This window comes from Diabrotica undecimpunctata, chromosome 3 (genome assembly GCF_040954645.1).
Source record: "Diabrotica undecimpunctata isolate CICGRU chromosome 3, icDiaUnde3, whole genome shotgun sequence".
NCBI classification, from domain to species: Eukaryota; Metazoa; Arthropoda; class Insecta; order Coleoptera; family Chrysomelidae; genus Diabrotica; species Diabrotica undecimpunctata.
The window spans coordinates 173816273-173831659 of record NC_092805.1 but is presented as its reverse complement, the minus strand read 5'-3'; the positions used below and the strand labels follow the sequence as shown (position 1 = coordinate 173831659).

Genomic DNA, 15387 nt, shown 5'->3' with positions numbered 1-15387 from the left:
AAAGTTAAATATCGTGACCTGAAGATGCTTTGCATATTGTAGAAAGCGAAACCGGTCGTCTGATTGGTTAAATTAAATTGATTGTGAGTAAGTCTAATTTATTATTTCTTTTACCTTTTGAAATGGACTCACACAAGCAACACATTCATAATTTGTATAACGATTTTTATACATTTTTATTTTGAGTTTTTCTCAAAGATTCTAAAAATAATATAATAATAGGAAGTAATGCATGACCCGGATTAAAATCTTAAATTATGTCCAAATATTATATTTTATCATTTTAAATATATTTTTTGAATTCAAATATTAAAAATATCTTTAATAAAATTCTCCAATTTACTAAAAAACTACGAATTAGAATCTGCAACTTAGTCAGACTCTTACAACATAAATATATGCATTAAGAGAAAAAGAAAAAGTTCTATTCTATGAAGTTCTTTAGGAAGAATCAGATAAACTCTCCAATATGCGCTTGGAACGTTTTTCTGTCTTCCGATTAAGCTACTCAATCCAACTAGCTGAAACTTTTACGCGGAGAAAAATTGTTCGAGTTGTCAATAAAACGTAGAAAAGTACTGATATTTATATTCGCTAATGCCCGCTTGATAATCCTATCGACTGTGCCATTTTATTTCGACTCAAAAAGTACTTTTATAAAAATATTTATTTACTAAAAGTACACCTTATCATTTCAAGTACAAACTCTAGACTGACAATATACTCTGAAATATAAAAGTATCAAAGTAACAATGTCCTCGATTGTTACGTTTTCGTATTTTCACGTAAGGGATTTTCATAGGACAGTGGCGTCGACTATGCAGAGTGTGGTACTTCCCACGATATAACTTCGTGATATAAGGTTCGTATAACGGGATCGCTACGATAAGTTATTGTATTTTGATAAGGTTAGTTCCTTATAAAGTTTTATTCTTTTATGTCTTCTTTTAAATAACTGTTAGTTTTATAACATATTCTCACAGTGTTAGATCCAGTGTTGTTCATTACCTTCTAAATGGGAGGTACTTTTTTATGTTCTATTCATTTGTTTTATCATTTTGGTAGCGAACGTATCTTTATAATAAATAAGAAATAATATGGCCTAATATGAAGATCTAGTAAAAATTTTCAGTTTTTAATAATTATTAAAGAGCTGTTGCAATTTGATCTGAAATCACATTTTTATCGTTTAAAATCGGTTCTGTTTTATCGTAAAATTACAGCAGGAAATTCAGATCAAATAGTTTGTAGAATTCAAAAATTGTTTTATTTCGAAAAGAACCAATCTGTTTCAAGTTGTTGGTTTAGTTGCACGCAAACTTGTTGAATCCAATGCAACAGTCAAATTATTTGAAATTGAAAATTGCACGTCAGTTTCAGGCTTTTAATACGGCTGCGTTCAAAAGCAAATCTAGAATAGAATAGATTATGGTGTATAGTGTATTACAAAATATGTTTGAATTTCAGTTCAATTTACCGTATACACTCACAAACAAAAATATGTATTTTATTTTTGGTTTGTAATTTTTTTTAATATTTGTATATGATTTGATGAGCAATGTAATGAATTATTTAAGCTTAGCAGAAAAATATTTACGTTATAAAAATGTGTGTTGGAGACAGTAGGAGTCGCGTCATTCGCAGGAAAATAAAACTTTCCATCCCGACTGTCAGAAGAGAAAAATCAAATTTCCTGCATCTTTCATGATCTGAGGCAGCATGTCGTTTAAAGGTGTGGGGAGAAAGTGACATTTTATAGATGGATTTGTAAATATGGACAAATATTTGAATATTTTAGAAGAATCTCTTTTACCGAATATGGCACACCGTTTAACATTAGCGGAAGATTTTGTCTTCCAACAGGACGGCGCAGGTTATCGTCCTTTAAAAAAGAGTTTAAAATGGATTGAAGACCATGGCATACCACTTCTGGAATGGGTTTTTAACAGTCCCCGATAGAGACTTTGTGACGTCAAATAAAAAAAGCTCAGAAGCTTCTTAGAATAGCTCAGAAAATAAAAAATATAGAAACAAAGGACTTAGACCCCGAAAGTCTGTATGAGGTAATTAAAAAATATATTCATGAAGCGGCAAATGAAGCACTGGGAAAAGTTGAAAATCGGAAAAAAGGAAAACCTGAATGGTTGTCAACGGAACTAGAAGAGAAAGTTCTTAAGAAAAAACAAGCATATCACATATGGCTTCAATCCAAAGATCCTCAAGACAGAGAAATATACGCTAAATGGAATAGAGAAGTTAAAAAAGACGTGGATAAGGCGAAAAATATAAATTGGGAGGCTAAGTGTGATGAACTGGACAGATTTATGGGTGGAACAAAAGTGGCGCAAGCTTGGAAAACATTAAAACAGTTTAGGAAAAATGAGAAAAATGAAGACAACATTTCTCTCATAAAGTTAAATGAATGGGAAGAATATTATACGAAACTGCTGAAAGAGGATAGAGTAGAGTACAGATGGGAAAAGATAAGGGAATTAATAGATAACAGAGACGAAAGACAGGAAATCCCTATAATAAAATTATCTGAATTGACGGAAACCTTAAAAGAGGTTAAAAACGGAAAAGCCGCAGGGCCTGGAGACATTCCCATAGAGCTGGTTAAATATGGGCCGACTGCACTTTTAGAATTAATAGTAGACCTTTTCAATAAATGTATGTGTGGAGATCAGGAAATCCCTAAAGATTGGAATAAATCTTATATAAGCTCGATATATAAGAGAGGGAATAAAAGAGACTGTTCCAATTATAGAGGTATTAGTGTGACGAGCTCTGTGGGCCGGTTGTACGGCAGAATATTAAAGAAGAGGGTTAAAAGACAGATACAAGATATTGAAAAACAAAGCGGCTTTCGTACCGGGAGATCCTGCCTTGATAATATATTTATCCTACGACAAATAATTGAAAAGCGTGTCGAAGGAAGTAGAGAGACCCATTTGGTATTTATAGACCTTAAGAAAGCATATGATAGTGTCCCGTTAAATAAAATGTTTGAGGTCCTCAAAAGGTCCGGATTGGATTCGACGTATATCCGAGCGATATATAAATTGTACGAAAATGCAGTTAGTTGTGTAAAAATTGGAACCAGAACCTCAAATGATTTTAAAGTCGCTAAAGGCCTAAAGCAAGGATGCTGTTTGTCACCGACACTCTTTAAAATATACGTCCAAGAAGCATTGAGGAATTGGAGAAATAAATGTAGAATTATGGGCATCGAAGTGGGACAAGAAACTCTGTATACATTGTTGTTTGCAGATGATCAGGTGGTGGTTGCAACCGATGAGGAAGATATAAATTATATGAATCGAAAATTATTTGAGGAATATGCCAAATGGGGGCTTACTGTAAACATAAGCAAAACAGAATATTTAAAAATTGGGAGGAAATACCACAGATCTGAGGCTTGAAAACGCAGTCATAAAAGGCTGCAACCAGTATAAATATCTAGGAAGCATCATATCAGCAGATGGCAAAGTTAAGATAGATGTACAAAACCGAATAACCCAAGGGAAAAAATGCATCCGAATACTGAATTCATTACTGTGGTCTAATAAAATAAAGATGCATACCAAACTTCGCGTATACAGAGCAATTGTAGAACCAATTACCACATATGGTGCCGAATGTTGGACGATGACAAAGAATGAACGAGATAAAGTAGACGTTGTGGAAATGGATTATCTTAGAAGGTCATGTCGAGTATCGAGAATGGAAAGAATCAGGAATGAGGAAATACGAAACCGTACAGGAATTAGAGATACTCTTTCAGATAGAATACAAGGAAGGCAATTACAATGGTATGGTCACGTGATGAGAATGGAGGAGGAGCGGTGGCCAAAGAAAGCCTTAATGTATGTTCCGCCAGAAAGAAGGAAAAGGGGAAGACCACCAAATTCATGGAGAAGAGAAATTACAAAAACAATGCAATCTAGAGGCTTAGAAGAGGGAGATTGGAGAGATAGGAAAAGATGGAGGCTGAAATGCGGGAAGCGGCAATCGCCGTAGGATCCCCGTTATATGATGAAGTGATGAAATAAAAAAAGCTTTGAGAAAACGTCCTGCCGGGTCCATCAACGAATTGAAGGAAAAATTGCAAGAAATATAGGATTCGTTTACATTAAAATAATGCTGAAACTTGGTAAAAACTATGACTCGAAGTATTGTGGATGTCATTAAAAATAAAGGGGATATAACTCAGTGGTAAACTTTCACATTTTTTTTGTTAATATTACATATTCTATGCGTTTTTTTTTTAATTTATAATTATTCTGTTTAATGAATAGTTTTCATTAAGTTATAAAATATTTTCAATAATTTGAAAATTAAAAAGTGTTATGCATTAAACTATGCATTAAAACTTTTAAAATTTACGCCGCTCTTTTATTTTTGTTCTCTAAAATTTAATTTTCTTATCAATCTAACGTTGGGCTAACTGATACGGGAAGGGGCTCGTATATCCATATACTAAAACCTTGTTTAGTCCTTGGTTTTGTTGTTACTGGTTTTGTTTCGTTTATCTCGTTTCTAGCTTAAATTTTCTTCTTTCTTTCTTTAACTATAGGTTTATTGATATAAATAAAATAAAAAAAATGAATATAGAAGCCTCAACTTTTCAACAAATCTATAAAAATCTTTCCTGCTAAATTTGTAACAAAAAAAAAACGACCAAAAAATAAATCTTTGATAAAAAGACTATATATGTTTAAATTTGTGAGTATTTTATGATAGTTTAGAAGCTCCTAAACACAATTGACAAAATAGATATTTCTAACAATGAACCCAGTGCATTGGCAAGTAAAAACATCTGTTTTTAACATTTAAAGTTTAACGATTCGGTAAGTTAATTTTACGCAAAATAAATTTCATTTTACATATAAAAATATGCAACTGTATGGATATACTTATATTATTAAAAGTTATATCGTGCAGCTCCTCCAATTTTAATATATATAAAAGAATTGAAAGCAACGACATAAACTTTCTTTAATCACAAACTTTTTCATATTTTTCTTAACTGACTGTCAGAACAGCGTCTTTCCTGCATAAATGCCTTTTCCAATACCGCCATTCCTCCAAAATGAAGTTTCTTAGTTGAACTACTTGAATAATGACCGGAATGTACAACGGCGAAGTCAAAACGGCTTAGACTGGTGATATATTATCCCGTTTTGACGGACTTGCTCAAGTCTTTTGCTTTTATTACATGGATAAAACACGGCTCCACTTAGAGGCACTAACTGAAAATTATATTACTTTGGATTGATTGTTTCAGGAACTGTCAAAGAAAATATATATATATATATATATATATATACATATATATATATATATATATATATATATATGTATATATATATATATATATATATATATATATAAGATATGTATTGATAAACTGGGCATGATTTAAGTATTAAGACAAATATTTAGAACTTACAAAAATCCTGAAGCAGGAGAGTTTTATACAAAGACAGCAAAACAAATGAAACAAAAAATTCCTTTTAATAACAGAAATCGCCAAGCATTGAAGTGTCTGAGGATTCTAAACTATGCTTTACTATTTCCCGAACACCTCTGCAGATAATGTGACTGAACTTAATAGAGGATGGCGAATGTTAAGTCATAAAGACTTGCCCTATAACGCAGAAATCCTATAAATTAACCAATCTTGGAACCAGGTTTTTAAAATAAAGAATGGAGATTATTCACAAACATTTCCAATATTATACGACATGGTATCACAACTATCAACCAAAATATACTGAGATATTTTGGACATACAACTAGAAAAAGAGAAGGCATGGAGCGAATGATAGTTGAAGGCGGGTAAAAGATTAAGAGGGAGATCTTCAGTACGATGATCGGACCAAATAAAGGAGATGACTGGTTACTCATTCCCCGAAGCAAAACAACACGCACAGGAGAGAGATAATTGGACAGAAATAGTCAAAAAAATTACATGACGCCACTACGAAGAAGAAAAGATTGAGGAGGACGACATGGTAAAAACTACTATATCTGACCCACAGCAATACTGCGATTGAGATGCTTTTTTCAGCCATAAATATAATGAAAAGAAAGTCAAAAAATAAAATATTCACGACGATTATTATATATACTTTACGCAGAAAGGCAAAACTAAAAAAATGTACGATTTTAATAAAAAAAAAAAAAAAATTTTCGAAAACGTTGAATATTGCGAAATTGAAAATGTTAATGAAATTAATAACTCTGATTAAATCTTTTTATTCTCATAGACAATTCGCGGTAAATTTAACAGTAGTATAACTACTACTCATCAATTCTACAAATGTTATATCGGACAGAAGATTTGATGTTTTGAAATTACTGTTTTACTAACAGTTTACTAGTTCTTTACTGTTTTTTAATATAACATTTACTGCTTTTTGCTTTCCTGATATTAGCAACACTTTTCATCAGGAAACGATCGGATTTATTGCTCGGTATAACGCTGCATTGTGGACGTTGATACAGTATATGGAAAAGGGACTAGGGAAAAATATGATGTTGATTTATGTCTGTTAGGTGGAAACATAACATGTTAGTACCTCTATATAATTTTGCAATATTAAACATAAATTTTTTTCCGTATCTGCACGAATATGATTCCTTTGATTTCACTGGTTTTGTAAGACGTCTATAGCTAATATTATCTAGCTAGCTAACATTAAAAATAGGACAAAATAATCAACGAACCAATAGAGACTAACTTTATAAAAGAATGCAGAAATCAAATAACTAAACTGGCGAATAAAACTGCATTGCGAAACTTCGCTAAAACAGTAATCTAAAATTAAAACGAGTATACAAAATTCCATGTGGCAACTATGACAAATCGTACATCGGACATACCAATTAAAGAATCCATATTAGACGAGAAGAACATAGAAATTCAATTAAAAGTAGAGAAAAAACGTCATCTCTTGCACATGTCTTAAATATGGGGCATACAATAATCCTAAACCAAACTTGAAATCAGAGAAGTAATAGAAGTTGAAAAAAATCCCAACAATTTACAGCAAAGAGATGATGCTCAAAGGCTTTCAATAACATGAAAAACGGTATAAAAAGAATCCAAAAATAAGTCAACCAATAAGGCCGACGAGTAGAACCCAACACCCAACCTACCTATACACGTACAGGGCCAACACAAAAAGCGCTGAGAAGGAACGGTCGAGAGAAGCGCGCCAAGATACACTACAGTACATTCAACCAACTTACACTTCTAAACGATTAACGAAATTAGCAAAAACCTTTCTTTGTAGTAAAAGGCACGGTAAACTGCACTGGCGTACTTCATAATGTTTAACACTTTGCTAAATTTTAGGTATAAAATAAACATTCTAGGAGCAGTCACATACCTGATGGAGAAAAATTTGAAATTCGCAATATTTTACGATACTTTACTAGCCAAAATAAGAAAAAGACAAGTTTTTCGAAATTAAGAGGACTAGCCTTTGGAAAGTGTTGAGAGATTTAGGATTTAAATTCAAAAAAGAAAATAATAGGTAACTTTTATGCGAAAGGAGTAGTGTGGTTCACAAAAGAATTAATTTTTTGTGAGAATATACTAGACTTAAATCTGAAAATGTAACATTCGTATACTTAGATGAGACATTGATATTTGCAAGGGGTGGAATTAAAAAAATTTTGCAAGATCACAGCATAAAATCAATAAAACACACAGATAGCGAAGGCAAAAGACATCATTTTTCATGCAAGAGCGAAAGAAGGCTCAGAAAACGCAGATTTGACTTTTTCTTCTAAATCAAAATCTACTGATTACCATGAAAACATGAATGTAGATATGTTTGTTAAATGGCTTGAGGAGAAACTGTTACCTAATCTGAGTGAACCATCAGTTATAGTTTTAGATAATGCACTTTACCATTCGGAGATTTTGAAGGAACAACCAAAACAGTCGTGGAACGTACCCAGCATAAAAAATTGGTTAGTTAAAAATAATATTAATTATCCGGAATACGTCTTCAAATCAGAGTTACTGGAAATTTCGAAACGTAATGAAAAACCAACAGTCTATATAGTTGACCAAATTGTATCAAGTTATGGACATCAAGTACTACCGTTACCGCCGTATCACTGTCAGTTTAATCCCATCGAACACGTCTGGGAAATATGTAAAACGTATTATGATAATTACGTTGGATGCAGTGGATAAGATTAATAGAAAAGTGGTAGATCCGGGAAAGTAAAATTAGTGAAATCAATCCAGTGATTAAAGATTTACATAATGATAGCGGTAGTGAATTTAGTGACGATGATGATGATTAATCATTATATTTATACATCCATTATTAGCCATATAAACAATAGTATGTATTTAAAATTCGATTTGAATTTTTGCTCCTCATTTTATACAAATGAACTCTAACTGATAATACAGCAAAAAAATATTCTAAACAAAGTAAGTAATTAAAAAGATTATGGAGAACTCCAGTGCAGTTCACCGTGCCTTTTACTACAACGAAAGATTTTCTGCGAATTCCATTAATCGTTTAAAGTTGTAAGTTGGTTGAATATACTGTAATTAAGTAACAGCTTTTAGAGCAGGAGAGTAAGTTTATTTCAAGTACCAGCAAGAAACGTTACTACGTGCTATCGGAATAATTTGTCACAGTTACTATAGATCACTAGATAAAATGTGTGAACATTGTTGTCAAAGTCGATGAAAAGTATTTCGAAGATGAAATTGTAGATCGTTACATTTCTCTCCAGATCTTCCATGCATGCCCAGGAATTTGCTATATTTAATAACAATAAAGCAATTTTAATTAAAGATACATTAGTCGTAGCACAATTAAAATTGTAGTCTATTTCCATTAAATAAAGTAGATGGCATTTAAATGCAGCAAAAAATAGTTTTAAAACCATGTTGTGCACAGCACTAAACATTATTTTAAAACAGGGAATGCAAACAAAAAATAAAAATGTTTTATGGCACAATCCCTAAAATATTTAATTCTATTACAGTCTCTTGCACTTAAGATTAAAACGAATCCTGTAAAATACTAAATAGTCCTGTTCTCCCGCTTGTTGTATTTTAAAACGCAGCCTCATTAAATAACGAGGTTTTAGCCATAAGCTTCAACATTTGTTGGACGAATTGGAGGGTTCAGGTGAGAACTACATTTAATTAATTCTCGAGACAGTAGTAGCTCTAGCGAGGTAACCTGCGATCCGTACTTAATTAATAGACTAGATGGTGTGGTCTTTTATTTTTAGCTGATATAAAGGCAGAAATAATATTTGGATAGTGGATGAGAATGTACGTGGTTCAGTTAAATGTTCTTCTATTGTTGCTCTTTTATAACGACTATCTTCATATTCACTTCGTTTGTATTTCAGATGTGTATTTTTGATACCGACGTGTAAAAACACTTTGTAACATTTTTTTATAATTAGATTAGTAACGAATTATTATATATTACTTTAAGATTAATTTTAAAAACCTTCTGTAAATACTGCAGGTACGCCAATGGCCGTATCCAAAAATCTCAGGTTTTATATAGGTATTATTATAATTTGTTTGGTACGAGAGGTGCCAATATAGTCTTTTATGAGAAGGTAACGGTACTTTAGATTTTGTATGTTTATAGATCTAATTCTTTGATATCTTTCAGCTTTTTTATTTCTTAAAAGAAGTACTGAAACATGCAGATTACTTGATGTCTGCTTTGTTAGAAATTTAAGAGCAATCGTCATTTTTTTAAAAACAAAGAACATTTAGGCCCCTTTTTTATAGCGCTAGAAGAGAAGAGAATCTGTCCCTCAATATGGTACAGGTAATTGCCTTTTTGCTTCCTTTTATAAAAAATACCGTTATGTATATGTGTTAACGCCAGAAATGAAAATAAGTCGGTTCTTGTTAAGAATGAGTTCTTTAAGTGGGGAATCCTGTTCTAGGGGATAGTTTGTCCAATTTGAAAAAAAGAGGATTACTTTTCGTTGGGTAGTCTAAGAGATTAGACTGAGTTTTGGTTACGTCGTCTAAGAGTTTCTACGTATTCCTTTCTCCGGAAATTTATCTTAAGTTTATCTTTAAGAAACTTATCTTTAAGTGTATATATATACACTTCTATTGTATCTCAAGCAGTTTGATCTAATACCCGAGTAGATCAAATATACATTATAAATTAACTTCAGTGTTTGATACCAAAGCTGAGTACAATTTAAATTCAGTGCGATTTAAGAGGCAACATCATCTAGAGTTACTGTAAGTGATATTACTATTAATATTAGCTTCAATTATCTCCAAAGTAGAGTTATCTACGAGCTATTTTTGACAGCATGTTCCTGATCGGTGGTTAAAGCTAACTACAGATGCAATCAATTCCTCTAAGGAACAACGATTTCATCAATTGCACTTTTTAGAACTTTCATCAACTTTCGTATCTTTTCATTAACAAATATTAATTACAAACATTCATTATTTAAAAAAAAACTGCGCGAGTACCTTCTTGTGCGGATTTGTTCAAGGGGGCAAAGCTGGAGAGCGAGAAATGACCGAGATAAGGCTGGCCAAGAGATTAGTTTCAATCGGTCAGTGGCAACAAGAGTGGGAGGCAATACGTGATGTGGGGGAGTGGACGAAATTACTAATCTCTAACCTGGATGGACTCTGGGCATTGGCAGCTGAATTATTATCTGGCGCAAATGCTCGCGAGCCATGGCTGCTTCCGTGGCTACCTTTTTAGGTTTAGGAGGGCACAATCCGATCAGTGACTTTACTAAAGTCTCTCGGATACTGTGACATAAACTAATGTTGGAGTGTAAGCATTAAGCGGATGAAAGAGAGTGTAACTGCAGAATGTTTGATTTCGTGAGAGAAATAATGAAGAATGAGTGGTGGTCGACACGGATATACAAATTTATCAAGGAGCTGCTCTTTTCAAACGAACGAGAGGAGAGGAAACTCGCAACAGAATTTTAAAACGAGTGAGTAGCACCTCGATGGGGTTTGGACTGTCGCAGGCCGAAATAGGAGCGAATGAGAGACAGACGATGCAAGAGAGATGGCAGTTTCGCTAAGGCAGGTTGAAAGTTGTTGGTGGTTCGTGTGGGTGTGGTTTTTCCGATGAATGTGTGGAAGAAAGAATGGGAATCGGGTAATAGCAAGGCATCAGAGGAGATGTTTTGCATTAACCAGCCCTTGCGGCAACTACCTCCCTCGGGTATCTCGTCCTGGCACAATTTCGTTAGGGTATTAGGAATCCACCACTGTCACAGGTGTCCGTATGCAGATTTTCCTTCTTCTCTTTAAATATGTAAAAAAAGACATTTAACTACTAGATAGTGGTAAAAAAATATGTCACTATTACCTATGTATTATCAACCTCCATCCTCCAGCACTCCATGTGTATTTGTGAATATCTTTATGTGTAAAGAACCTGTGCGAATTTATTTGTTATATAATAAACTACTATTTGAGTAGTATCCTGAGTATAATATATTTCTATTCTTTATCGCAGTTTTTTCTGTTTGTGATTTTTATCCCTACTATATTATAATAAATTTCTACCTAACCACACCATACACATATAAATGTGTTAGTTAGCGGTATGACGTTAATTGCAAACACGCCACTACAACGTCCATGTAATTATTTCTACGTCACTTGACACGTTGCACAACATTTTTCCCTAAAATGTGAGTAATCCCCGTTCTTTTTGATTACCGAGAGATAAATAATAGACGAAGTTAAATTGCGACACGGTGCTTGTCTTGTTTTTTAATGGATTACGACGCGTGCTTTGTTTTGTAATGGATTACGATTTCAAACAGTGTTAGCTCAAGTCCTTTGTGTCACTTGCGTTTCAAAGTGGAAACAAAATGCATCTAAGACAGAATAGAATGCAATAGAATGGTTTACGTGAGTGATTATTTAAGTTTACGGGCTTGTACATTGCCTTTTTACTTCGATAACGTGTGGGAGATAAGCTTGGGAAAAAGATATCCTTTATGTAAAAAGCTTCCAATTTAATTTAAGATTTTTTCAATAACTTCATAGATCGACACGATTTTTGGTGCTTTGAATTTGATAAGTGTCCTAAGCTAATAAGAGTACGTTGATTCTAAATGTGATATAAGTCACATCCATCCGAAGGTTATTAGCGATATTTTTGTGGCATTTGTAACAATTAATTTATTTAAAACCATTTATAGAGTAATGCTTTCAGGTTATTTGGAAAATTGTAAAAATTTCTTTGAGTTACATATTTAGAACAGTCTATTAGAAAGATAGGCATAGGAAAGATAGGCATGAGTATAACTATAGTATCGAAGTCGTAGACACTAAAGTGTAGACGTGTAATAATAACTTATAATCTTTAAATCGCTGGCTACACTACGACAGTCTAATGCGTCATTGGTGATAGCGTTACTTGCACTAGTATCTGCTTGTTTATTCCCTTCGATGTCTATATCAGAGAAAGTGGATTCTTCTGAAATTTGGGGTGTTTAGACAATACTAGACAACAAGGAATGTTTTTAATATATATATGTTTGATAGCTCCACGAACAGACAGGCGAATCAGAGGTACACCACCTACACGATGGACAGACGACGTCACAAGAATCGCTGATAATTGGTTACAGGAAGCTCAAGACCGAAATAACTGAAAGAAATTGGTAGAGGTCTATGTTTAACTTTGGACGTAGAAGGCTGGGTGATGATGATGATAGGGCGTGCAAATAAATTTCCTAAGTTTGGTATGAAGGTAGTTGAAGTAATTAAGAGAAGTATTACCAAAGAATACTGGCAGCAAAGAATCGCCAAAGATCATCATGGGTAATGCTGAAATTTTGAGGAAGTATAGAAATGAGGAGTAGAGACTTAAATCTTGTGCTCGATATCTGCCTTTATTTTATCAAAGTTCATTTATTCGAGCATTCCACCTTATATCAACTAATAATTAACGGTTGATATCTTTCCTTGGATTTGGTCTCAGAACCTAAATATCTTTTTTTATCTCTTTTCGTTCCTAAGGTTTCTTAATTTTCTGCTTGAACCCCAAGAAGTTCAGTGGCGCCCTTTTTCTATCTTATCTTATGTTTGGTAATTCACCCATCTATCTTTTTGTTTATTTCTGTATCTTTTCTAATATATCTTATCCTGTCCCATCTTTACTTATTTCGTCCGTTGGACCCATTCCCGGTTCCAAAAGCTAGTTTCGAACCCACGACTCGCTCTAGCACCATTGGTAACGTTCTAGCACCATCCAAAAAAAGTTTCCCAGGTTACAATTTTCTTGGAGTTAGGGTGCTTTACATTTTTTAATTTCACTCTCATCGACAAAATTACCGCATTGTGATCGGAGGATATGTCCGCTCCTGAATAAGTTTTATATGATATTATAGAATTTTTAGATCTTCTTTTGACGATAAAATAATCTATTTGATGTCTGACTATTTTGTTTTTATTGTCAGCTAGTGACCTCCATGTATATAGTCTACGTTTAGGAAGTTGGAACAAGGTATCTGAAATTATAAGTTTCTCATTGAAACATAAATCCACCAGTCTATCGCCACGTTCATTCTTCTCCCGAGTCCATATCTCCCCACACATTTAGTTATATACCTGTCATTATTTGATTCATTTATTTTGTTTGGTTTCTCTTGGTCATTAGAAATAGACATGTGTTCACATTGCAAAGGTATATTTGTTGTACAACAAACAGAAATGAATGGACACACCTAAGGGAGGCTTCAATCCGATGATGGATGGAATAGCTTGTAATAATGATATTTGTTTTGCTCGATAACGATTTTTCATTGCTTTGAATGGGGTTAATTAAAGTAATAGTTTGTAGCACTGTGATGCTATGTGACCTGACTTCTTGCAGTTAAAGTTATGTCGTGATAGATGAATATTGTATAATGACGTGTTGTGCTGTGACAAGTGTAAATGACTGGTAGTATTAGACTGTGGGAACTGATATATATTTGAATTCTAAAACTAAGAATGTGATTGTATTCCGGCATATAAGCACTAATAATTTTTAAGAATGTCATGGGGGAAATAGGATTTACACCGATTTTTTCTAACCCATATTGATTAGTCGTACGGTATTGTAAGATATACTTTGGAGAAAACAAGTCGTTCTGCTGGTGTAACCAACTTTCCTGCTCTGAGAATTTCACTTTGTATTTCTATTTGGCCATGATTATCCATAAAATTATCCACCATTTGTTTTTTGGATAAATACATACATATGCGAATATTAGATAATTTAGAAGCAAAAAGATTATATTTTTTTATTGAATTTTACTTCCCAGTGGGAGAAGACGGTCTTAAAGATTTTTCTAAAGCACTTAAAATAATTACCTGTTCTTTGGAGAGATATTGACTTTTCGACGCTGTTGAACAATATCTTTGTGAGGAGTTTATTTGGCTTTAATGTTTTTGAGTTGTAGAACTGTTGTTTGATTCCGTTTCGATAAATATTATACGAAAAGTAAATCTGACCCTATATACCTGGTAAAACAGGTATACGGTCTTTTACTAAAAGTGGTTATTTTGCTGATAAAATTATTGACAACAATAAGAAATAATCAAAATCTAGTAGACTTTATATTATTTAAACTGGATATTATGAAGAGTTTGAACACTTACAGTTTATATACATATATCACTGAAATTCACAACTTATAACTTATATTAAACTCGTTATTGGGAGACCACATTGAATAGAAAATTACAGTACTCGATACAGAACCGAATTTCATTCTCTCTTTCTATTCATGTACTAGAATGAATTATGTAAGTACATCGAAAATTTTATTACAATATTAGTACAATTGTATCTGCCTAAAACTTTCGTAAAACGATTGGTATATGAAAAAATTACTCACCAACTACGTTAAGGGTAATAAAATGACTCATCTTGGGTTCTGTGCTGACTTGACACTCATATTGTCCTGCGTCTCGGGCTTGTACGTATTTCACTTGTAGCGTCCACGTGTCGGTCGCTTCTACAAAAAAGGCTTGAAACCTATCATCTGCTATAAAAGTGTACCTGAAACAAAAATTATTTGGTAATTTGAGGAGCTTATGCAGAGGACAATAATAAAACAGATCAACATTCCCCGATATAATATAGACATTCGGGAAGGTGAGTTGCCAAATATGGTACTTGAGGCAAAGCAGTTGGATCAAGACATATCCGAACACAAGTGGAAAACATCAATGGATTTCTCATTTTACCACAGGACTAGTGACTATATTCATTGTTATGTTGATTGTCAGTATGTGGAAGGTAGTCAGATATCTTCGGAAGCGAGTCAACAAACAAAGGCATCAAGGTTCCTACATCCAACCTCATCCAGCGCCTC

General features: G+C 33.2%; 1 protein-coding gene across 2 annotated transcripts in view; it reads right to left on the bottom strand.

Moving 5' to 3' along the window:
* Positions 1–15387, bottom strand: part of LOC140437842 (protein turtle homolog A-like) — an 813173-nt gene that overhangs the window by 24978 nt on the left and 772808 nt on the right. For both annotated transcript variants that reach the window (XM_072527613.1, XM_072527612.1), the window contains one exon: positions 14908–15071. In XM_072527613.1, coding sequence (XP_072383714.1) covers positions 14908–15071 — 164 coding nt within the window. The remainder of the gene's footprint in view (positions 1–14907; positions 15072–15387) is intronic.